This window comes from Melospiza georgiana, chromosome 23 (assembly GCF_028018845.1).
Source record: "Melospiza georgiana isolate bMelGeo1 chromosome 23, bMelGeo1.pri, whole genome shotgun sequence".
NCBI lineage: Eukaryota > Metazoa > Chordata > Aves > Passeriformes > Passerellidae > Melospiza > Melospiza georgiana.
This window is the reverse complement of record NC_080452.1, coordinates 6,213,173-6,237,476: the sequence shown is the minus strand read 5'-3', so window position 1 is coordinate 6,237,476 and position 24,304 is coordinate 6,213,173. Positions and strand designations below refer to the sequence as shown.

The following is a 24,304-nucleotide window of genomic DNA, read 5'->3' as shown; positions in this document are numbered from 1 at the left end:
TAGAAAAGACAAGAAATCTATGGCAATTCTCCCTGGTTTTATAACTATCCCCCAGGCAATGCAGACAGCATTTGAAGGCAGCTTGATTCTGGTTGAATAACCACAGGTTTGGGCAAGATGATGCTGCTGTAGGGCCTTATTGGGAGGGGAGAGAAAAGCAAATCCAGGTCTTTGGTTTTTTCCTGATGCAAACAATATCCAAGGGTCAGGCAAGGGCAAAACCCTTCCAACAGGGAGCAAACTTAAGGAATATTTCCAAACCTAACCCAACGTAACGCCCTGCATCCACCCCTTGTGTAACACCCTCTGGCTTTAAGTGTCTTATACAAGCCTTTACTCACTCAGTACTGAGCTGTGCCTAAGCTGGGATTGATGGAGAATCCAATTTAGGAAAACACCCTTTGATGAAGAAAGGATAAAGCAAAGAGGAATTTTTGCACGGATGTTCCCAAGTGTGACAGGCACAGCAACACCAGGATCCTCTCTGGGAGGACTCCTGGGGCACTGCAGACCTGTTGGCATGAGAGGGGAGCCCTGATACAGCCCTGAGCATCTGAGCTGGCTGTGTTTGAGGATTATAAGAGCCGTTTTGATCAGGGGAAAATTTCTGTTTTTAGCACAGGCAGCAATTAAAATAGCTCGTGAATCTCAACGCCTCGGGGAGCTGTCATAAAAGGAGGCAGAAAATCCATCTTCTGGACTCCTCTGCAGCTAGAGATGAGCCTGGAGGCAGCAGAGGAGAAGACAGCCTGAGGTTCACCTGGTGATAAAGGACAACCCCAAGACCTCGAGCCAGATCTGCTGCTGTGATCCCGAGATGGCTGTGGACGATCTCCGGGCTTCCAGCACCCCTTTCTCGCTCTCCTTTTCAGGCAGCGGCTTCCTGGCCCTGTACCAGGTTGGGGTGGTGCAGTCCCTGCTGGAGTTGGCTCCCGAGCTCCTCAAGTCTGCCTGCAAGGTCTACGGCTCCTCGGCCGGGTCGATCATCGCTGCTGCCGTCGTGTGCGGCATCGGCCTCGGTAAGAACATCCCGGCCTCGAGTCCCTCCAGGAGCTCTTCTGCTCCATGAACCCTGGGGAGATGCCTCGGGGTGCTGGGGGGTGGTGGGGCTGCTGGAGCTCTCCTCGCTCAGCAGGCATTACAGAAAGCCAAGGTGTTGCCACCTTGGCAGGCAGCACGGTGCAGTTTTGGGAGGTGTGAGCTGAGAAAGCCGGTTCTGACAGCCCGCGTGTTCCCTCTCAGTGGGCAGAAATTACAGGGGGAAGTCTGGATGTACCTGGCATTCCATATCCCATATTCCACTGGCTCCTTTTCTTGCTCCTGCTGGAGGAGCAGATCTCCTGCCCTTCTGCTCTGAGGTCTGAGGGGTGCTGAGGTGTGTCCCAAAGGCAGTCTGTGCAGCCCCAGGGGCTGGATTTACCCATGTAAAACCCTCTTTTCCCTATGGATCAGGTTTCTTGGGATGTGAAGCTATGAAGGGACACGAGTGGCTGTCCCACAGGTATCTATAGAGCTGGCAGCCTTATTTACATGCCACTTTGGCTGATCCCACTCAGCCTTCCCAGAACAACCAGAGATGTTTTGTGATTCCCAACTCCGGGTGCATCTTTCCCTGTTGCTCCTGCAGGATATTCCTGGAAAAACAGCAGCCTGCTCCAGCCCTGGGCTGGAATTTCTCTTATTGCTGCTAAAGGGGTTTTCCTCTGACCCTCTTTCAACCATGTGGAAACAGGCGCCTTTAGCAACAAGATCCTCTATGTGTAGAATTAATTCAGAGTAGTTAATCCACTTTTAATAATCACATCCTCCCATATTTCCAATTAGTGCCCATGTGTAAACAAGTGTACACAAGACTTAAGGCTCTAAAGCCTGATCCAAGTTCTGCTTCAAGCAATGGGGACATTTAGGTGGAGCAGAAGGTTTTGGGGACTAAATAATGATGGAGGAAGCTGGGAGGAAACATACAGCTCTTGAAACCTCTGGTGGATGCTGGAACTGTTCTTCTGCAGCTAAAAATAATTCAAAACATTGGCAAATATGTTTAGACAAGGCAGAAAGGAACATTTCTGCCCACATGGGGATGAACTCCTCCACAAATAAGCAAGGGCCCCAAAATTTCTGGTTCCTCCTGCTGCTGTAATAGATGGAGCTGGGGCTGTCCAGCAGTAAAAATACATTCAGCAGCTGCTCTTGCTGGGGGCACCAGTCCTGAACTGGGCATCTGCTTCCCTGGAGGTGGAAGGCAGCTTCCACTTAGAGGGGCTGAGATGATCTTGCGCCCAAAATATCTTCCCCAGAGGAAGAAAAGACCTTTTGGACAGTGATAACTCTGGTCAGGTTTCTAACAAGGAAAATGAATGTGGCACAAGCTCTGTCATAGTCATAAAGAGGATGACTGGGTCACAAAGGTGAAAGGCGTGTTTGGTGTCCCACAGTGTCTGCAGTCAGGTGCCCGTCCCCTGCCCTGGGCTGCCTGAGGAGCTCTGAGCTCCCAGAGCCAGGCTGTCCTCTGTGACCCCGCCAGCCACCTCGTGGGGACATGCTTGTCACCCAGCTGGTGCAGGCAGGGACAGTCACATTGCTGCCAGACTCATCCTTCACTCGCTCTGCAAAGCTGGGCTTGGCTCTCACCTCTTACCCAGCAGTTTTTGTGGGCAGTTTTTCCATGTTTTCCCCCATTTCCAGGACACAGAGCAGGCAGACAGAGACCTGGGCATGCCCCACATCCCTGGAGGTCTGGCTCTTTCAGCATCCCCTCTGTGCAAACCTGCCCAGCGTTAATCGTGGCCCCGTGTGGCCTCAGCATCTGCTCTAACACACATAACCCCTCTTAACGCCTGTGTGGCTCCAGTTGCCCTCAGGACACTGCGCCTAATCCGTCTGTCCGTCCGCACAATCCCATGAGACTGCACGGAAACCTCTGTCCCTGCAAAGCCTTGGTGCTGAGGGTGCTGAGCCAGGCCCGTGGCCTCGTGCTGGTGCAGGGTCCCACCCTGGGTGCAAGGACAATTCTTTGCAGCTTTGGTGCTGGACAAGTGTAGGATCTTAGCACATCAGGACTGATGTGCAGAGTCACCAAGACCACCCTTGGGGGGCTCGGAGGTCCTGGAATGTTGCCAGAAGTGTCTGGTGGCTGGACTTTGATCCTACACGGGAGATGACACCTGTATGAGGATGGGAGGATTTCACTGGGATAAATGGTGAAGGGATAAGTTAATTAGAGTGTGAGACACAGGTTTTAGAATTTCGGTACAGGGGGGTCTAGAGAAGCAAGATGGAGGAATTGGGGCGTGTCCTGTCCTTCTTCTTCTTCTTCTTCTTGGCCTCCATCTTCTGTGGTGGTGGTGGCACTTTGGGATTGGTTCTTACTAAAGGTGCACTTGTTAATAAAGGTGAAAGGTATTGGGGAAAATAGGTAAATACTGTATACGTAGTTTTGAGTATAAAGATAGGTGACCACCCCGGGGGCTCTCAGTGTGCTCAAGGCTGGCTGCTGTGCAGACCTCTGTCGGGCCGAGAGAAAATCTTGTAGATAAAAAACTAATAAACACTGAAGACTGAGAAAAAACCTGAAGACTCTTTTCGTCCTTTGGAGCGTGGGCTGTCCAAAGCCATCCCGAGCCTTTCCAGGCCATCAGAAACAGCCGAGAACAGGACAGACAAGCTGTCACTGCAAGGGTTTAACCCCGCAGGTGGGGTGTTCCCCCAGGTGAGACCTCCATGTCAGCAAAGGAACTAAATTCCCTCTATGGGATCAGGCTGCCTGCAGGGTTTGCTGCACTCCTCTTCTTCCCCATCACTTTAAAACCTGGAGTCTCCTGAGCCCTCAGCTGGGGCTCCAGGGCTCTGCACCTTTAACCCAGCTCCTGGGATGTGCAGACACACGTCATGGCTATTAACACCTCCCCTGAGCTCAGATGAGTTAGGAATCCCAGCAATGTGGAGCCAGGACACCTGGCTTGCAGGAAAGCCCTGAGCAGAAGAGGTGCCCCTCATCCTCACCCAGGAGCCAGCCCAGCTCCCTTGTAAAGCTGGGGCTGCCCATGTGGAAAACTGGAGGTGGAGAGCAGGAATTTGTTGCGCAAGTCATGTTTTCATTGATAAATCAGTGTCCCCCTTCCTGGGGCTCTCTGGAGCCTTTCCCTAATCCTGACCAGGAACATCTTGAGGCCCCATCTCTGGTGCAGGTGGGGATTTCACCAGTGGGGTCACACAAAGACACGATGTCCTTTGAGGACATTATGGGGATCATGCCCCACTTTCTGCCCTGCCTCTACATCCCCCACTGTAGCAGCAGTATCATCCTGGGGTAACACAGAGGGGCTGCAAGAAGCTTTATTTGTGAGGAGTGTTAAAAATAGGATTTAAAATATAACTGTTAGTGTAGCAGGCATATTGACCTTCTCATCTTCTTTCAGATGACCTCAAGGAGTTTTTCTTTGCAATGGCAACAGAAGTCAGGAAAACCATCCTGGGCCCCCTCTCTCCCAAGTGCAGCTTGCTGGCCAATCTCAAGACTGTCCTGCAGCGGATGCTGCCGGAGGATTCCTACCTGCTGGCCTCAGGGAGGCTGCACATCTCCCTGACACGGGTGGTGGATGGCCAGAACGTCATGGCCTCGGAGTTCAGCTCCAAGGAGGAGCTCATTCAGGTACACAGACCTGAATAGGGACATGTCCCAAGTGCTGGTGGCTTTAACTGCACGTTTTCTACCTGAGATGGGGAGAGATTCAGGAGGCTCTGCCACAGCTGTGGTACCACCACAATGGGCTCCATGAGCCTGGGGAGGAAGGTTTGAGTTCCAGGATCAGATGGAACAAATCATGCTAAAAAAAGCAGCAGGTTTGTTTGCAGCCTCACAGAGCTGATGTTGGGGCTCTGGTAGTGACTTCGCAGAGCCCTGTCAGTGCTGATGTGACCTCTCAGCTCTCCCTACAGGTCTCTCCTCAGCCATCTGGCAATGGTTTTCTTGTTGCCTCAGCACTTTCCTGGGAGGAAAGAGCTGGACAAAGCTGCTGCTGAACAACAAGCAGCTCATTAACCAGCAAATTATCTGCTGAGGGGAGAATCCCAGGGTAAACTCCTAACAGAGCTGACCCTGAGGTCCTGTGCCCCTTGTCCCAGAGAGACAGTTGAGGATGGCAGCTCCATGGAGATGCTGGAGTTGACCCCATGGTGCCTCCTCTAGGTAGCCCAAGAGCCTGCGGTGCTTATTCCCAGCTGATGAGATTGGGTGGGAAATGATTCCAAATGTCCCAGAAGTGGCTTTAACACTGACAAATCCCATTAGAGTGAGGATACCTTGTGAGGGTGTCTTGGTTTTGTCCAAAAACCTGCAAAGATGGAAATTGGCTCCAAAGCTTCAGCTTGCCACCATCAAAGGGCAGTGTTAGGCACAGACATGTAGATTTACAACTATTAATTCTGGCAGCTATAAAATTAAAAAAATGCAGTGTTGTGCCCTGCTCCAGAGAAGTCTTTCCACTTCAGCGAAATCAGATGTTATCCCTTTCTTGAAGCCTTTCTTGCCACAGTCCCCAGCAAAGTCCAGGTGGCACCAACAGCCTGGTTCCAGATTTTGTCAAGGCTGAATTTTCAGGCACCACGTCAACAGCTTTTGTGTAGAATAACTTTGACAGGAACGTTGACTTCTGTAATCCCTCTCCTCCCCAGGCTCTCCTCTGCAGCTGCTTCCTTCCTATTTACTGTGGATTCATCCCTCCATCCTACCGAGGAGTGGTGAGTGATATTTCCCCTAAAACACACACTCCCAGCAGAGTGTTCTTGGTTTGAACTTTACACTCCTCTGTAAAGGAGGAATATACAGAACAGGGAGGGACAGGTGTGTCCAGGCTTTTCCTTTAGTTGACGGAGGATCATGAAGCCCATCAGCTTATTCTTCACCACATCCTAAGATGACAGCTGGGTGGAATTGCCATCTGGAGAGCCCTCTCCTGCTTTGCCCATGGACAGAGCGTGGATGACCTTGCAGATCTCTGAGTGAGATAAGAGGACGCCCACAGTGGGGACTTTGAGACACAATCCAGTTATCCTGGGCAGGGCCTGGCTGCAGGGCAGGTTCATCCTTCGGCTCAGGTGCTGACTTGCACAGCTGAGACATCCAGAGTTCGTGGGAGGATCCTCCCCCAGCCCTGAGCATTTCCCTGCTCTGCCTGTCTGAGGGAGCGAAGGAGGAGCTCAGCAGTGTTTTCTGGGCAACCTGTGCAGGGCTTCATCATCCTCACAGGAAAAGATATCTCCCCAATATTCCATTTAACCCTAATGGCAGTGAGAAGCCATTGCCCCTTGTCCTGTCACTTCATTTCAACTCTCTTGGAGCCCCTTCGGGGTCTCTGAGGTCCCTGGAAATGTTCAAGACCAGGTTGGACATGACTTGGAGGAACCTGGGATAGTGGAAGGTGTCCCTGCCCATTGCAGGGGGTGGAATGAAATGAGCTTTAAGGTGCCTTGCAACCCAACCCATCCCCAGGTCTGTGATTGCTCTGTGAGGCCTCTCTGCACAGTTATTTCAACAACATTTAATTCCATCAGCTGCAACTTCCAATCCCACTGAGGGAGGTGGTAAATCCAGATTTCTTTTGGAGTAGAGCAATTGACATTTTCCTTGCCCAGTATGTAATACCTCATGAATCTGCAGGCAGTTATTAAACATGAGGGCCCTGCTGCTCGAGCTCAGGACTTGAAAAGTTATACAACACTGTGCATTCAGTGATGTCTGAATTGGCTCTTGACTGCCAAAACTGTTGTACAAAGCTTTGTGAATGAAAATAATTATATTTCCATTTTAATAACTGCTGTGGATTGCAGACCTGGTTGAGGAGCTGGCTGGGTGCCACAGGCAGGGCAGGGGAAGGAGCTGGCAAAGGCATAAAGAGCACAGGTGGGACACGATGCTGTTGGAAGTGGGAAGGGAGGACAAGCTGGGATGGGCTCAAGACAGCAGTGTCACCTGTGCAGCTGCTGGCTCCCAACTCAGTGACACTGCAAAGGCCCCCAGAGCAAACCCTCCCTCTGTGGTGATGTTCACAGGGGTCCCAGGACGAGATGAGAATCTTGACTCCGTGTTTCAGAAGGCTGATTTATTATTTTATGAAATATATTATATTAAAGGAAATGATGTATATATATGATATAGGATATATGATATATGATATATGATATATACTAATATATATATTACGTATGTTACGTTATGTTACATTATATTATATTATATTATATTATATTATATTATATTATATTATATTATATTATATTATATTATATTATATTATATTATATTATATTATATTATATTATATTATATTATATTATATTATATTATATTATATTATATCATAGTTTTGGCGTAAAAACTATACCAAAAGAATAGAAGAAAATATTTCATCAGAAGGCTAGCAAGAGAAAAGAATGGAATGATAATAAAATTTTGTGACTGACCAGAGAGTTCGAGACAGCTGACCGTGACTGGCCATTAATTAGAAACAACCACATGAGATCAGTCACAGATGCACCTGTTGCATTCCACAGCAGTAGATAATCATTGTTGACATTTTGTTCCTGAGGCCTCTCAGCTTCTCAGGAGAAAAATCCTAAGGAAAGGATTTTTCATAAAAGATGTCTGTGAGATCCCTGTGCTCCTCCCCCAGCGCTACGTGGACGGAGGTTTCACTGGCCTGCAGCCCGTGTCCAGCCTGGAGGAGCCCGTGATCACCGTGTCCCCGTTCACCGGCGAGCTGGACATCTGCCCCCGTGACTGCCCCGCCATCTTCTTCTGCTTCCAGATCTTCAACGGCAGCATCCAGATCTCCATAGAGAACCTGTGCAGGATCAGCTACGCTCTCTATCCACCCAGCACCATGGTGAGACCACCAGGGCTTCTCCCAGCTTAGTTCTGGTGAAAAGATTAATGCTGCTCCTGCCTGCTCAAGATTTAAGGTTCAGCTCAATCTCCACTGTTAATTAATGGGATTTCAAAGGGAGGGGGCAGCACCCACTGTTTTTGCAGTACATTTTGGGGAAGGGACACTGATGATGGGTGGCCAGCTTGGGATGGAGTCCACAACCTGCAAAGGACCAGAAAAAGCCAGGTGATCTCTAAGGTCCCTTCCAACCCAAACCATTCTGTGTTTCTCTTACTGGTGCTGTGGTGGTTGGAAACCAACCAGTGCTTGCTGCCTTCCCAAATGAGCCATCCCAGTCCTCCACAGTCAAACAGCTTTGGATAGATCCTGTTGTACTGGGGTCAGGGCTCTTTAATGACCTCAAGTGTTTTTCCTTTCAGGTCTTGAATGACATTTTCTCCCAGGGCTACCAGGACACAGCCCTTTTCCTGTACAGGAACAGTAAGTGGCACCCCAGGACCCAAGGGGCACCTTGGTGTGACACAGACAAACATCAACCCCTTCTCTCTGTGTCTCCCAGATGCCTTTGGCTTTAACTATTTCGATGGCAATTTCCGCTTCGGCAGCACCTGTGGGAAGAATGACTCTGGAAAATCCAATGGGACACACTCCGGCCTGAGCAAAAGGGTCCCTCAGTGCCTGACCCCTTACTTCCTGCCAGGTAGAGGATTTGGGGTGCTGAGCTTGGGTTTAGGGCTGCTGCAGCCTTCAAGAGCAGCAGTGCTATATTTAAGACATTACTGAGTTATTTATTAAATATTTCTGTTGCAAAGAGACTTTGTAAGAGTGACTCCAGCTGGACTTTGGCCTGGGCTTCATTACCTACCTGAGCTGGGCAAGAGGAGTTATTGCATTTATTTAATTGTTTGTAATTACTGGTCTTTATTTCCTTCTGTGCTGTCATTCCTGGGTGCAGGCTTGTGGAAGAAGGAGCAGGTGAATGGACTGCAGGACCCACTGGCGAAGGTCCTGCTGCAGCCATACAGGCTCCCAGCCTTGTTCAGGAAGGGGTAAGAACATCCCAACAGGGGCATGAGGGAATGACACACAAACCAGGGGCTGTGCCTTTAGCAGTGGTGGGACAGCTGAAGGGACACATGGAGGGATTTGGTGTTTCCTGAAGGCAAGATCCGAGGGAGAGCGGGTGGGGCTGGCAGGAATGCCACAGCATCTCTTGCTAATGGAAAAGATTATTACAGCGTGCATTTACTATGAACATCCTCCCCTTTTGCTGCCTTCAGCCATCATTAAACTCAGCCCATGTACTTTGCTTTTGCAGGGTGAAGAAGGTGTGGGGGCTGCTGGAAGGTGTCAGGTCCCTGGTACTACGACTCCACAAGCTCCTCCAAACCTTGGTGCCTGGTTTGCCTAAGACACCTGTGGACAGGAGGTAAGGGGCTGGGGGGCTGCAGACCCTCAGCAAAAAATAGAGAAGGGTGCAGAGCAGGGAGACTTTGGGAATCTCACCCACTGGGTCACTGATGGTGAGTGTGGCTAAAAACTCCAAATCTGGAGTAGCCCACATTAAAAGTAGCTTTTTTTTTTTTTTTTTCCCTGTGATATTATTTTGATATTTCAAAGAAGCTACAAACCAGCTTAGTGCCACCTCCCTACAGCAATACATTTGTGTTCCAGATATTCATCTGCTGGGCTCTGTCCTGGCAGGACACCAGGCACATTCACCAAGATCTTGAGAGATGTTCTGGCACTAAGCTCACAGGGATTTAAAGCATATCCCCCCAAAATCCGCTTGCAAGTTCCCTCCTGTGCAGCCACCCAAGAGACTCAGAATGATTTTGCCCTGAGGCAGCTGCAAACTCCTCAGCTGTGAGAAAATCCTTTGGAGTCAAACATTCCTGGGGCTGCTTATCCCTGTCAGTAGCTCGACCCTGCCTCAGCTCTCACCTTGTTCCCACAGGTAACAAGGATTGTCCAGCGGTGCCCTGGGAGTCTGAAGCGCTGCCTTGGAGTGTGGTGGGCAACACCAGCACGGCTGCTGGTTCTCGAGGGAGTTTTCATGGAGTATTTCTTTCTTCAGAACCTGTCTGGCTCCATCTGCAGTGCTGCCACTGCAGTGCCCCTGCTCTGGCCTCACCTGCTTTTCCATGACGGCTGAGAAAAAGCTCCAGTGCTGCTCCTGGGACCCACCCCAGGCTGCAGGGGCCACGGGGCAGCTTCACCTGCAGACCTCACAGCCCAGTCCTTTCCCTGCCCACTCCATCTCCTCTCCACCAGCAGCATCTCTTCCATGCTTTAATGCAGATTACAGGATAGGCAGTTGGCAGGAAATGCCACGTTTTAAGTGTTTTCCTCACACTCAAGAACTTCAAGAGAAATTCCTCAGAGAGAGAGAAAAGCCTTAGGGAGCATCATACTGGGCAGGAATTAATTTTTCTACAATTCCCTTAGTTTTTTTTTTACCAATTATCAATTCTTGAGCTTCACACCTCCCCATAACCCTGCTTCTCCTGCCTGTGGAGGTGGGAGTGCATTTGGATTCCCCTGGAACTTGCAGCTGTGCAGAAGGATGGAGAAATCTAAAGATCAACTTCCCCCTACTTCTGAGTCCTGCAGGCTGCATCTCCTGACATTTCACAAATACATGAATTCTTCTCATGCAATTGTCTGTAAGTCACAGTCACCACAGATCATGGCCCAGGCAAACACACCCTGTGTCACTGGTCTGCACACAGAATTAATCAGCAGCACTCTTAATTATCCAAAAATTGTGCTGCATATCAGATGCTGTGGATTGGCTTTGGCCCACCTGTGTCTCCCCTGTTGGCTGGTTCCCAACAGGCAACAAATGGATCCCAAGAGCAGCAGCTGTTTATTAGAGTAAATAGCCTGTTTCATTGGACAAGGAGAAATGGAACAGAGGGAAGTTTCATGCAAAGGGCTGTGGAGACCGCAGAAATTAATGGGGGGAGTAGCTGAAGGCAGCTTTGATGTAATCAGAGTCAAAGTTAACTAGGAGGGCTGAGTAAAAGAGCAATATTCTGTCTTCTGCCATCTTTACTTCAAATCAGTGACTTGGGAATACCTTCCCTGGAATGGATTTGCTAAAAGAAACCTGGATGCTTATTTCATAAGTCATGAAATAGTTTGGGTTAAAAGGGACCTTAAAATCACAAAGATCAATTCCCTGCAATGGCAGAGGCACCTTCACTATGCCAAGCCCCGTCCAGCCTGGCCATGGACACTGCCAGGGATCCAGAGTCTGCCACAGCTGCTCTGAGCACCTTGGGCCAGGGCCTGCCCACCTGAGGTGTCCATCCAACCTTCACTTCTCCTGGCTGAACAGCCCCAACTTTCTCAGCCTGTCTCCATAGGGGAGGTGCTCCAGTCCCCTTGTAACTTTTTATGGGCCATTTTGACACATCCCGTTTGCTTTGGATCCTGTGTGCTCCTGTCTTTGAACCATCCTGGATGGATTTACACCTCTCAAGCACTGCAGCCTAAGGCAGGCTGCTCAAATCCAGCTGTTCCTGCCACAGGGCAAAGTGGAAGGCTCAGAGACACTCAGGCCTCCCCAGGCTGGGACAATCAGCCCATCAGCTGCTTTTGCACCTCTGCTCCCACTTATGCAAAAGCTCCTTCTCCAGGCTGCTGCAAGCACCATCCCCACCTCCAGGCAGGATATTACCATTTCAGTCAGCCTGAGGCAGTTACCCTATGGAAACGGGCTTTTAAATCCCCCAAAGAAAATTCTCATCTAGGAATTGGACCTCCAAATCCATTAAAAGTATCTACAAATCTCAGCCACAAACAGGAGCACAGTTTGAACTGCCCAGTGTATCTCACCTGCCCCATGTGGTGCTTGATCATAAACAATTGTAAAACTTGGAGAACTTTAGGAAAAATCAATCTGCAAGGAGCCCCCAAGTTAAAATAGTCTCAGAGCAGGATCCTCCTGCTCCAAACCTGCAGGAATGAGGAAGAAATAAATATTTACAGAACTGAGTATTCCAATCAGCTGGGTTTTGCTTTATTAATCCCTCATCTTTTCAAGCAAGCAGAGCTGGTGCTGTCTCCTCTGGGAGACATGAGCTTGGAGCTAGTGGCAATGGAGGCTTTGCCAGAGGCAGTGGCTAGAGGTGAAGTTTGGCATAGACTGGAATCATCTTGTGCAGGAGCTTGTTTCACTCCAAGGAAGCAAAGTGGGAAGCCCAGCTGCACGCAGTGGGGATAGAAGCAGCCTGGAATGTCTCCTCTAGGGATGGATCATGGGAATCATGTGGGAGCTGTGGCCCTGCCTGTGCTGAGACATTGCTGGCACAGTCCATGTGCTCCTCGGGGCAGGTCAGGCTCAGCCTTCAGGCTGGGTTCCAAGTTGCTCATTGCCTCTTGAAAGCAGAAACTGGGGCCAAAGGCAGCAGCGGGCTCAGAAATGCTCTACAGCCTGGCCCTAAAGGGAAGAAAACCACGTTGGTCAATCTGACAGACACCCCTGGCAGATCCTGTGGGACAAAGTGGATTCCAGTCAGAGCTGCTTCCCTTCCTCCTGTTGTCTACATGGCAGCTGGTTTTGGTAGCCTCAAAGTCTTACCCCTGTAGCCCTGTCCTGTTGCTTGTCTCATTTGGCTTCAACCTCATCAGAAATGTGAAGCCTGAGGTGGATGGGATGAGAGTCTGGAGACAAGCCAAGACAGCAGAGCTCCTCCCTCTGGAGCTGGATCCCACTGCAGGTCTAGAGGGAAGAGTCCTTGAGTGTGATGCGTGAAACTGAGCCCAGCAAAGCCAAGCACGTGCCCAGTCCTGCCTGTGGCTCTGGCTGTGGGCTGCAGGTGCTTTATGCCAGGCTCTGTTTCCAGTCTGGGCACCAAGGAGGGTGCAATTCCTTGTGCACTTGTCCTGCTGGGCACACGGATAACCTGCAAGTGCTTCTGGATAAGCTGCTAGTGCAGCCTGAGCCTCGTGGGATTGCAGGCTGCAGACACTTGTCCAGGAAATCAAGTACAAGTTGTTCCCCAGTTTATCCCCCAACTGCTGTGGTAGCATCACTGATGTTCTGGCATTGCCCAGAGAAAGAGTGCAAGAGCCTTTTGCTGGCCTTGATCAGTAGGGCTTTTCCTTCCCAGAACTGGAAAACCTGATGCGCTTCTGCTCTGGAGATGGAGAGCCTGGATTCACCCCTTGATTGCTCTCTGGCCTAACAAATGAGCCTTCACTCCTCCCACAGGAGGAATCTTTCTCCTGAGACTGGTCAAAAACATTGCGGCCCAGCTGCACAGCAGAGGCAGAGATTCCTGATAGCCCAGAGCTGCCCAGCTCCCAAAGAAACCTCATTTCTACCTTGTTGCTTCCACAAGCTGCTCAAAGCTCAGAGTGATGGAGCCTTTAAAAAAGCCACCAGGGAAGCAACTTCTACAGCCTAACACTGTATCCTGCATTTCTTAGTGGTTTGGGAGTTGGTTTCTTCTCAAAGGAAGTATCTTTCTTGCTTCCATTTAATGTTTTCCATACTTTTCTTTTTAGATCTGGAATGGTAATGGTCCTAGTCTTTTCCCTTTATATTTCTCATTTCTTCTAGACCTTCTAGATATAGCACATTGTGTCTTTCATCACTTTTCATTTAATTCATGTGGCTCCATTTAAAATAATTGTCCTGTTGAAAAAGCTGTGTAATTTTACTTAATCTGATAAATTCTGAAATGTTGAAAGAGTCATAAGGAAAGAGAAAATAAAGAGTAAAATTGAAAGAAAGATTGCATTTTATGGGATGCTTCTTTGTATTTTTCAGCACCAAAAAGTGCAAACTGAAATGACAAAGATTCACTGATTTTCCATGCAAAAAATGGGAGCGGGCATTATTTGGAATATGATTGCAGAAAACAAAAATTTTTGAATTTGAACTTGCCTTGTGTTGCTTGAAAATGATATAGAAAGATGTTTACCTGGAGCTCTAATATTCTTTCCTTGCAATAAGTATTTCTTTGGCTGCATGGAGAGTTCCTAAGGAGAAGTTTGGATTTGTCTGGCACAGCCAAGGCAGCGTGAACCATTAAGACACCTCTATTGAAGGGAGGTGTGGGCAGAACCTGTTCTTACCTCACTGGGTGAGTGAACACATGGCATTCTGCATGGAAAGAGCTCCTTCTCCACGGAGCCCTTCTGAGCCAGCCACCAAGGAAGTCCTCAATGCTGACCCAAATCGAGGGTGAGGGCTCAGTGCGAGGCCTCACCTGTAATCCCTGACCTGAGAGGGAATTTTCTCCCATTGCTGATGTTCCCACCTGTCCCAGAGCCTCTCTGGGCACTGACAGCCCTGGGCAAGTGTCACATGAAAATTGATGGGGTAAAGGAAGTGCTGGTTCTTTACCTTCCTGGGGGTGGGGAAGGTGATGTGGGGCTTCCTATTGCTCTTCATCCACTGCCTTGTTGATCCCCGGATTCTTTTTGGTGTCCTCCTCATGATCGGCGGCTCTGGAGTGAAGACCCCTGAGTCGTGGCTGCAGGTGCAGGGTTTCCTCCTGGGCCAAGGAAAGTGTGAAGCCCTCAAAGTAATTCACCTGGAAATCCCCTGGTGGGAAGAGATTGCAGCTCTCACTGCTTGTTGCTCACCTGCCAGGTCTGCAGCCGTGTGAGGCATGACCTGGGCTGAGTGGAAATCAGGGACACCGATGACCCCAGGGCTCAGGGATCACAAAACACTGCTGCTCTGTGCATCAGGGGCTGATCAAACACCACACAGGGCACCTGAGCCTGCGCTTGTGCCTAGAGGTCCTGGGACCTGTGTTCCCTGGGAAAAAGCTCTGTCATGCCCAGTGTGGCAGAGAAGAGGGCAGTGTGGCTCCAGAGGCAGCTTCAGGAGCCACCAGGACTCAGGGAATCGTGGCAGTGCCAGGAGTGCAGGCATTTGTCTGCCTCAGTCACTCTGGGGCAGCATCTCTTTCCTTTTTGTCAGCGCACCAAGGATGTAAGGGAAGCCCCCAAGCTACGTGTCCCCTCTTGCAGTCACTTACTCAGTCGTTTTAGGAAGGAGATCGCGTCCTGGTAGCCCTGGATATAAAACTGGTCCATGACCTGTGAGGAGAGGTGGCAGTCAGGGCAGCTGGGCTGCTGCAGGGGGCTCATGGCTCTGGCTACCTGGAGGAGCTGCTCACCTGACGAGTGGGAACCTGAAAAACATACAATAAGCGGCAAATATTCATTTTTGATATCTGGAAGATACAGTCAGAGAGCTGGAAGGTCAGGAAGGCAGCGGGGCCGTCCTTGGGGCAGATGTCGTATTCGCCGGCGAAGGCAGAGATGGTGATGGTGCTGCGGGACACGAAGTCGGCTTTCCACATGGCCAGCTCCCCGTCCACGTAGCGCTGGGAGGCAGAACAGGGAGCCCTGAGCCTTCCCAGCGCTGTTCACACGGGCAGAGGGGGGCCTTGTTCCCCAGGCAGGCCCACACCAGGCTGAGGTTCAGGGTTCCCACAGATCCCCTTCAGGGAACTGCCCCACTCGCTGCTCCCTGGCTGCAGGTGCGCACCCGCCCGTCTCCCTTCCCCCCAGAAAGTTGCTGCAATGAACCTGGGAGCAAAGTGGAGCAGAAGGGAGCTGAGGAAAGCCCAGGGACAGGGGAAATGGACAATTCAGTGAGAAGCTCAGTCCTGTCTGCAGTGAGGTAGGATTTTGGAGCCCTGTTCTTCCCTCTGCAGACGCTGGAGGACCCCAGCCTTGAGCTACATTGGTGGCAAACCCAAGTGTAAACATCCTTAATGCCAGTAGTGGAGAAAGGACAGAGGCTGGAGGGGCCCTGGCCTGAACTGGGACAGGGTCTCCAGACCACAAAGCTACTCACCACCCCACGGAACTTTGGAGGGAAAACCCCAAAATACAGCGGGAGGAAGCAGCTGCACGTCAGAGCCTGCAGGTGAGATGGGAAGGGCAGAGATGAGCAAAGGGCCAGAGAAACTGTTACCTTTGGGAGGGGTGGCTCATCTGTGTGTGCCAAAACTGGGCCCTCAGCTGGGTTATTGGGCACCACTGACTAATGGGCACCAGACCCTGTCTGATACCCACAGCCAGGACAGATAAGTAGGAAGGGAACCTGTGAAATGCCTCTAATTGCCCTCTGCATGTTCAAGATAACTCAGACATCATTTAGAATGTCTGATATTTAAAAATTATTTTAGCTTGTCTGCATTCAGAGGGAGGCAAGGACAGAAATCAGGTCATAGTCTAGAATAGACCAAGGCATGTTAGATTAAGAGAAGGGTTGATGGTTTCTAACTGCAAGGGGGATGATTTAGGCATTGGGAAGATAATTTTTACCATGGGATGTTGAGGCCCTGCACAGGGTGCCCAGAGAAGCTGTGGCTGCCCCATCCCTGGAAACATCCAAGCCCAGATTGGGTGGGGCTTGAGACCAACCTGGGACAGTGGAAGGTGTTGCTGGGCATGACAGGGTAGAAGTGGATGAGTTCTTTAAGTTTAAGAAAGAGTTCTTAACTATAAGGTCCCATCCCACCCAAGCCATTTGTTGATTTTGTGCTGTGGGCCATGGCCAGGTAGCAAATGTCACCCAGCTCCTCCCTCACAGGGTGGCTGTGGCTGCTCCCACCTGAATCAGCTCCTCCTTTGAGGTAAACTCGGACACTGTCACACATCTCCAGTCGTGCAGGCGGGTGAGGATGATGTGCAGCTTTCCAGACACCAGCTCGTGGGCATTCGGCGGCAGGAATTTGTCTAAGGTCTCCCGTAAGAGTCTAGGTACCCTTCCGCCATAGACCATCCCCCAGAGAGAGATTTTCAAGTGACTGAGGAAGTACTCAATTATCTCATCTGAAGCAAAGCAAAGCAAAACAATCATTCTACATCCCTTATATTGTTATTTATGTACTTTCTGAGCGACACTTCCACCTGGGCATGGATGGAGTATTCTACTCAGCTGCAAAATGCTCATTTACAGCCATTGTGTTTCATCAAGGCTAAAGCTCCAACGACTGGAACCAAGTTTTCCAAGGACTTCCAATATTGCAGGAGGCAGAAGTATTTGTTTGTATTTGTTTTCTTTTCCCATTTCTTCCCATTTTCTGCACAAGGCATCTAAAAAGTTGTTGGACATATGGGAGAAATCGGACAGGAAGCCTTTGTATAACATTTCCTCCTGCTAGCTCTGCATCTATGCCTGGCTAATGTGATTTGTGTCCCCTTTTTGTTTGGGAATCTACCAACAATCCCTAATGCCTTATCAGGGAGAGCACCCTCTTTCTTTTATTGGATATGCTTGCCTTGAATTCCAGTTAATAAGATGCCATGCATTTATAGACTCTCTTTTCTCTGTGCTGCTTAATTTACCCATGTTTTCCACTCTTCAAGAAGCCAATAAAGTAAAAATCTGAGGAAATAATCACTGATAATGATATAAAAATCTTTTGCATCTCTAAAATTCCAAGGTATTCCATCTCTTTAGACTGAAAGAAACAGAAATCTGTAGTCCTTACCCAGATCACATCCACACAATGCTGCTGTAGCTATAATAGATCCTGAAGATGCTCCATAGATCCTGTATGCAGATTTCATTATGTCAGGAGACAATTCCTGCAAAGCAGATAACACTCCAGCTTGGTATACAATCAAGGAACTACATCCTCTAAACAATATAGAGTATGGTCTTCCCTCTTTTCCACTCATTTTCATCATCTCTGCTAACTCCAAGCACCCCAACAACAAGAGGAAAACAGCTGCCCAACAGCGTCCTTGGGTTTTCCAGAGCCAGGCAAACCTCAGCTGTGTTTCTCTTTCCAACCTCACTCTCACGGTCTTATATGCCTCTGTTTGGCATAAATCTCTGAGCCAAAGATCCAGTGAAATGGCAGCAGTGGGCAGAAGTGAATGATGTGATGTCCTAATGCTCATTAAAATAAGATTATTGCAATGCATGGTGTGTGAGGTGAGCACTGGCAGCCCCAGGCGATGGGGACAGCCACATGTCACACTGATGTGTTGGGGGAGCAGCCCAGGGGTCCAGAGGGCCCCAGGACCGAGTCTTTGGGAGGGAAAAGGTGCTTCCCAAAGTGCTGAACTGTTTCAGCGATACCCTGGGGTTCCAGCACAAAATTCCAGCCTCTTGGGCAGTAGAAACCTGCAAATATTCCCTGGTACAAAAGAGTCTTGCAAGCTGCTGCTCCAAACTCTCTTGCCCCATTTGCAACAGGGATTGGAGAAGGCGGCTGGATTGTTAAATAAATCACAACCCAAGTACTTTTCCTTGTTTCACAATTTCAGGATTAACCCCATTTTCCTGGGTTCAGGTGCCCCTGGTTAGGGCTCGCTTCTCCCACTGCTCTGAGGGCTCAGCCATTGCCGCCTCCATTGCTCTGAGGGCTCGGCCGTTCCTGCTCCCAGGGTCTGAGGGCTCAGCCGTTGCCGCCCACGTTGCTCTGAGGGCTCGGCCGTTGCCATGTCCAGGGCTCTTTTTGGGCTTGGCCGTTCCCTCTCTCTGGGCACTGAGGGGCCGGCTATTTGCACTCCCATTGCTCTGAGGGCTCAGCCGTTCCCGTTGCTTTGAGGGGTCAGCCGTTCCCGTTTCTGTTGCTCTGAGGGCTGGGCCGTTCCCACCCTCATTACTCTGAGGGCTCGGCCTTTGCCATTTCCAGGGCTCTGTGGGCTCGGCCGTTCCTCCCCCCGTTGCTCTGAGGGCTCTGCCGTTGCCATTTCCAGTGCTCTGAGGAATTGGCCCTTGCCGTTTCCAGGGCTCTTTGGGCTTGGCCGTTCCCGTTGCTTCTGGGCACTGAGAGCTCGGCCATTCTGGCCCCCAATGCTCTGAGGGTTCAGCTGTTCCCATTGCTCTGAGGGCTCAGCCCTTCCTGACCCTACTGCTTTGAGGGCTCAGCCATTCCCGACCCCGCTGCTCTGAGGGCTCAGCCATTCCCATTTCCAGTGCTCTGAGGGCTTGGCCGTTCCTGCCCCCGGTGCTTTGAGGACTTGGCCATTCCTGGCCCTGTTGCTCTCAGGGCTCGGCTGTTCCTGCCCCTGTTGCTCTGAGGGCTCAGACGTTCCCATTTCCAGGGCACTGAGGGCTCTGCTGTTCCGCCTGCCCTCACTCCTGCCCTTTGCCAACATGGCAGCCACAGCAAGCCTCGGCCCTAGGCATCCATCATGGGAGCCCTTAGAAACGTGGGTAATTTGTGGTGATTGCTATTAATTAAGACTTTTTTTCCCCATGATGATACATTCTCTCTGCTCAGCCGAGATCCTGTCTGTCACAGATGATGAAACCGGGCCTGTTGTCACAAACACCCAGTGTGGGCTGGTGCTCCCAAATTATGGAGGATTTAGAGAGACTCAGATTGGTTTCTGTAGGAAGGGGCTCTAAAGCTCATCTTCAACACTTACTGCCATAGGGTGAGGATAAGGAGACGTTTGAGCAGATCACCTTCAGCTGGAAGCTGTTTGTGTAGACACAAGAGAATTCCAGCCTAGAAGAGACTCCTTAGCCTATGTGAACCCTTAGGAACACACTATTATGCCAGAAAGAGACTTGAAAAGTAGATCACAGAATCTGAGAATGGTTTGGGTTGGAAGGGACCTAAAACCTCATCCAGTCCCATCCCCTTCAGGGACACCTTCACTATGCCAGGCTGCTCCAAGCCCCATCCAACCTGGCCTTAGACACTGCCAGGGATTCAGGGGTCGCCAAAGCTGATCTGAGCACCTTGGGCCTGGGCCTGCCCATCTACCCGGGGAAGAATTCCTTCCCAATAGCCCATCTATTGCTGCCCTGTGGCAGTGGGCAGACACTGACCCTTGTCCTGTCCCTGCAGTTTGTGATGAGGTGTCCCTCTCCAGCTTCTCTGTTGCCCCTTCAGCTCCTGGAAGGGGCTGTGAGGTGTCCATCCAACATTCTCTTCTCCTGGCTGAACAGCCCCAACTTTCTCAGCCTGTCTCCATAGGAGAGGTGCTCCAGTCCCCTTGTAACTTTTTATGGGCCATTTTGACAGATCCCATTGGCGTTGGATCCTGTGTGCTCCTGTCTTTGAACCATCCTGGATGGATTTACACCTCTCAAGCACTGCAGCCTAAGGCAGGCTGCTCAAATCCAGCTGTTCCTGCCACAGGGTAAAGTGGAAGGCTCAGAGACACTCAGGCCTCCCAGGCTGGGACATTCAGCCCATCAGCTGCTTTTGCACCTCTGCTCCCACTTATCCAACAGCTCCTTCTCCAGGCTGCTGCAAGCACCATCCCCACCTCCAGGCAGGATATTACCATTTCTGTCAGCCTGAGGCAGTTACCCGATGGAAATGGGCATTTAAATCCCCCAAAGAAAATTCTCATCTAGGAATTGGACCTCCAAATCCAGTAAAAGTATTGACAACCTCAGTCACAAACAGGAGCACAGTTTGAACTGCCCAGTGTATCTCACCTGCCCCATGTGGTGCTTGATCATAAACAATTGTAAAACTTGGAGAACTTTAGGAAAAATCAATCTGCAAGGAACGCCCAAGGTAAAATAGTCTCAGAGCAGGATCCTCCTGCTCCAAACCTGCAGGAATGAGGAAGAAATAAATATTTACAGAATTGAGTATTCTGATCAGCTGGGTTTTGCTTTATTAATCCCTCATCTTTTCAAGCAAGCAGAGCTGGTGCTGTCTCCTCTGGGAGACATGAGCTTGGAGCTAGTGGCAATGGAGGCTTTGCCAGAGGCAGTGGCTAGAGGCAAAGTTTGGCATAGACTGGAATCATCTTGTGCAGGAGCTTGTTTCACTCCAAGGAAGCAAAGTGGGAAGCCCAGCTGCACGCAGTGGGGATAGAAGCAGCCTGGAATGTCTCCTCTAGGGATGGATCATGGGAATCATGTGGGAGCTGTGGCCCTGCCTGTGCTGAGACATTGCTGGCACAGTCCATGTGCTCCTCGGGGCAGGTCAGGCTCAGCCTTCAGGCTGGGTTCCAAGTTGCTCATTGCCTCTTGAAAGCAGAAACTGGGGCCAAAGGCAGCAGCGGGCTCAGAAATGCTCTTCAGCCTGGCCCTAAAGGGAAGAAAACCACGTTGGTCAATCTGACAGACACCCCTGGCAGATCCTGTGGGACAAAGTGGATTCCAGTCAGAGCTGCTTCCCTTCCTCCTGTTGTCTACAAGACAGCCGGTTTTGGTAGCCTCAAAGTATTACCCCTGTAGCCCTGTCCTGTTGCTTGTCTCATTTGGCTTCAACCTCATCAGAAATGTGAAGCCTGAGGTGGATGGGATGAGAGTCTGGAGACAAGCCAAGACAGCAGAGCTCCTCCCTCTGGAGCTGGATCCCACTGCAGGTCTAGAGGGAAGAGTCCTTGAGTGTGATGCGTGAAACTGAGCCCAGCAAAGCCAAGCACGTGCCCAGTCCTGCCTGTGGCTCTGGCTGTGGGCTGCAGGTGCTTTATGCCAGCCCCTGTTTCCAGTCTGGGCACTAAGGAGGGTGCAATTCCTTGTGCACTTGTCCTGCTGGGCACACGGATAACCTGCAAGTGCTTGTGGATAAGCTGCTAGTGCAGCCTGAGCCTCGTTGGATTGCAGGCTGCAGACACTTGTCCAGGAAATCAAGTACAAGTTGTTCCCCAGTTTATCCCCCTGCTGCTGTGGTAGCATCACTGATGTTCTGGCATTGCCCAGAGAAAGAGTGCAAGAGCCTTTTGCTGGTCTTGATCAGTAGGGCTTTTCCTTCCCAGAACTGGAAAACCTGATGTGCTTCTGCTCTGGAGATGGAGAGCCTGGACTCACCCCTTGGTTGCTCTCTGGCCTAACAAATGAGCCTTCACTCCTCCCACAGGAGGAATCTTTCTCCTGAGACTGGTCAAAAACATTGCGGCCCAGCTGCACAGCAGAGGCAGAGATTCCTGATAGCCCAGAGCTGCCCAGCTCCCAAAGAAACCTCATTTCTACCTTGTTGCTTCCACAAGCTGCTCAAAGCTCAGAGTGATGGAGCCTTTAAAAAAGCCACCAGGGAAGCAACTTCTACAGCCTAACACTGTGTCCTGCATTTCTTATTGTTTTGGGAGTTGGTTTATTCTCAAAGGAAGTATCTTTCTTGCTTCCATTTTGTGTTTTCCATACTTTTCTTTTTAGATCTGGAATGGTAATGGTCCTAGTCTTTCCCCTTTATATTTCTCATTTCTTCTAGACCTTCTAGATATAGCACATTGTGTCTTTCATCACTTTTCATTTGATTGATGTGGCTCCATTTAAAATAATTGTCCTGTTGAAAAAGCTGTGTAATTTTACTTAATCTGATAAATTCTGAAATGTTGAAAGATTCATAAGGAAAGAGAAAATAAAGAGTAAAATTGAAAGTAAGATTGCATTTTATCGGATGCTTCTTTGTATTTTTCAGCACCAAAAAGTGCAAACTGAAATGACAAAGATTCACTGATTTTACATGCAAAAAATGGGAGCAGAAATTATTTGGAATACGATTGCAGAAAACAAAATTTTTTGAATTTAAACTTGCCTTGTGTTGCTTGAAAATGATATAGAAAGATGTTTACCTGGAGCTCTCATATTCTTTCCTTGCAATAAGTATTTCTTTGGCTGCATCCATGGCTCCTAAGGAGAAGTTTAAATTTGTCTGGCACAGCCAAGGCAGCGTGAACCATTAAGACACCTCTATTGAAGGGAGGTGTGGGCAGAACCTGTTCTTACCTCACTGGGTGAGTGAACACATGGCATTCTGCATGGAAAGAGCTCCTTCTCCACGGAGCCCTTCTGAGCCAGCCACCAAGGAAGTCCTCAATGCTGACCCAAATCGAGGGTGAGGGCTCAGTGCGAGGCCTCACCTGTAATCCCTGACCTGAGAGGGAACTTTCTCCCATTGCTGATGTTCCCACCTGTCCCAGAGCCTCTCTGGGCACTGACAGCCCCGAGCAAGTGTCACATGAAAATTGATGGGGTAAAGGAAGTGCTGGTTCTTTACCTTCCTGGGGGTGGGGAAGGTGGTGTGGGGCTTCCTATTGCTCTTCATCCACTGCCTTGTTGACCCCCGGATTCTTTTTGGTGTCCTCCTCATGATCGGTGGCTCTGGAGTGAAGACCCCTGAGTCGTGGCTGCAGGTGCAGGGTTTCCTCCTGGGCCAAGGAAAGTGTGAAGCCCTCAAAATAATTCACCTGGAAATCCCCTGGTGGGAAGAGATTGCAGCTCTCACTGCTTGTTGCTCACCTGCCAGGTCTGCAGCCGTGTGAGACATGACCTGGGCTGAGTGGAAATCAGGGACACCGATGACCTCAGGGCTCAGGGATCACAAAACACTGCTGCTCTGTGCATCAGGGGCTGATCAAACACCACACAGGGCACCTGAGCCTGCGCTTGTGCCTAGAGGTCTTGGGACCTGTGTTTCCTGGGAAAAAGCTCCGTCATGCCCAGTGGGGCAGAGAAGAGGGCAGTGTGGCTCCAGAGGCAGCTTCAGGAGCCACCAGGACTCAGGGAATCGTGGCAGTGCCAGGAGTGCAGGCATTTGTCTGCCCCAGTCACTCTGGGGCAGCATCTCTTTCCTTGTGTCAGCACACCAAGGATGTAAGGGAAGCCCCCAAGCTACGTGTCCCCTCTTGCAGTCACTTACTCAGTCGTTTTAGGAAGGAGATCGCGTCCTGGTAGCCCTGGATATAAAAGCGGTCTATGACCTGTGAGGGGAGGTGGCAGTCAGGGCAGCTGGGCTGCTGCAGGGGGCTCATGGCTCTGGCTACCTGGAGGAGCTGCTCACCTGACGAGTGGGAAACTGAAAAATATGCTGTAAGCGGCAAATGTTCATTTTTGAGATCTGTAGGATACAGTCAGAGAGCTGGAAGGTCAGGAAGGCAGCGGGGCCGTCCTTGGGGCAGATGTCGTATTCGCCGGCGAAGGCAGAGATGGTGATGGTGCTGCGGGACACGAAGTCGGCTTTCCACATGGCCAGCTCCCCGTCCACGTAGCGCTGGGAGGCAGAACAGGGAGCCCTGAGCCTTCCCAGCGCTGTTCACACGGGCAGAGGGGGGCCTTGTTCCCCAGGCAGGCCCACACCAGGCTGAGGTTCAGGGTTCCCACAGATCCCCTTCAGGGAACTGCCTCACTCGCTGCTCCCTGGCTGCAGGTGCGCACCCGCCCGTCTCCCTTCCCCCCAGAAAGCTGCTGCAATGAACCTGGGAGCAAATTGGAGCAGAAAGGAGCTGAGGAAAGCCCAGGGACAGGGGAAATGAACAATTCAGTGAGAAGCTCAGTCCTGTCTGCAGTGAGGTAGGATTGTGGAGCCCTGTTCTTCCCTATGCAGATCCTGCTGGCAAACCCAGGTAGAACCTTCCTGAATGCCACCAGTGGAGAAAGGACAGAGGCTGGAGGGGCCCTGGCCTGAGCTGGGACAGGGTCTCCAGACCACAAAGCTACTCACCACCCCACGGAACTTTGGAGGGAAAACCCCAAAATACGGCAGGAGGAAGCAACTGCACGT

General features: G+C 50.4%; 1 protein-coding gene across 1 annotated transcript; it reads left to right on the top strand.

Annotated features, from left to right (window-relative positions):
• The first annotated feature begins 349 nt into the window (after positions 1 to 349).
• On the top strand, positions 350 to 12,668 carry PNPLA1 (patatin like phospholipase domain containing 1). Its single transcript, XM_058039744.1, has 9 exons — positions 350 to 1,019; positions 4,419 to 4,651; positions 5,674 to 5,739; positions 7,671 to 7,883; positions 8,306 to 8,366; positions 8,446 to 8,586; positions 8,842 to 8,935; positions 9,205 to 9,315; positions 9,844 to 12,668. Exons 1-9 carry the CDS (start codon positions 818 to 820, stop codon positions 9,845 to 9,847), a joined length of 1,125 nt encoding a protein of 374 aa, XP_057895727.1. The 5' UTR covers positions 350 to 817; the 3' UTR covers positions 9,848 to 12,668.
• Positions 12,669 to 24,304: the final 11,636 nt, after the last annotated feature.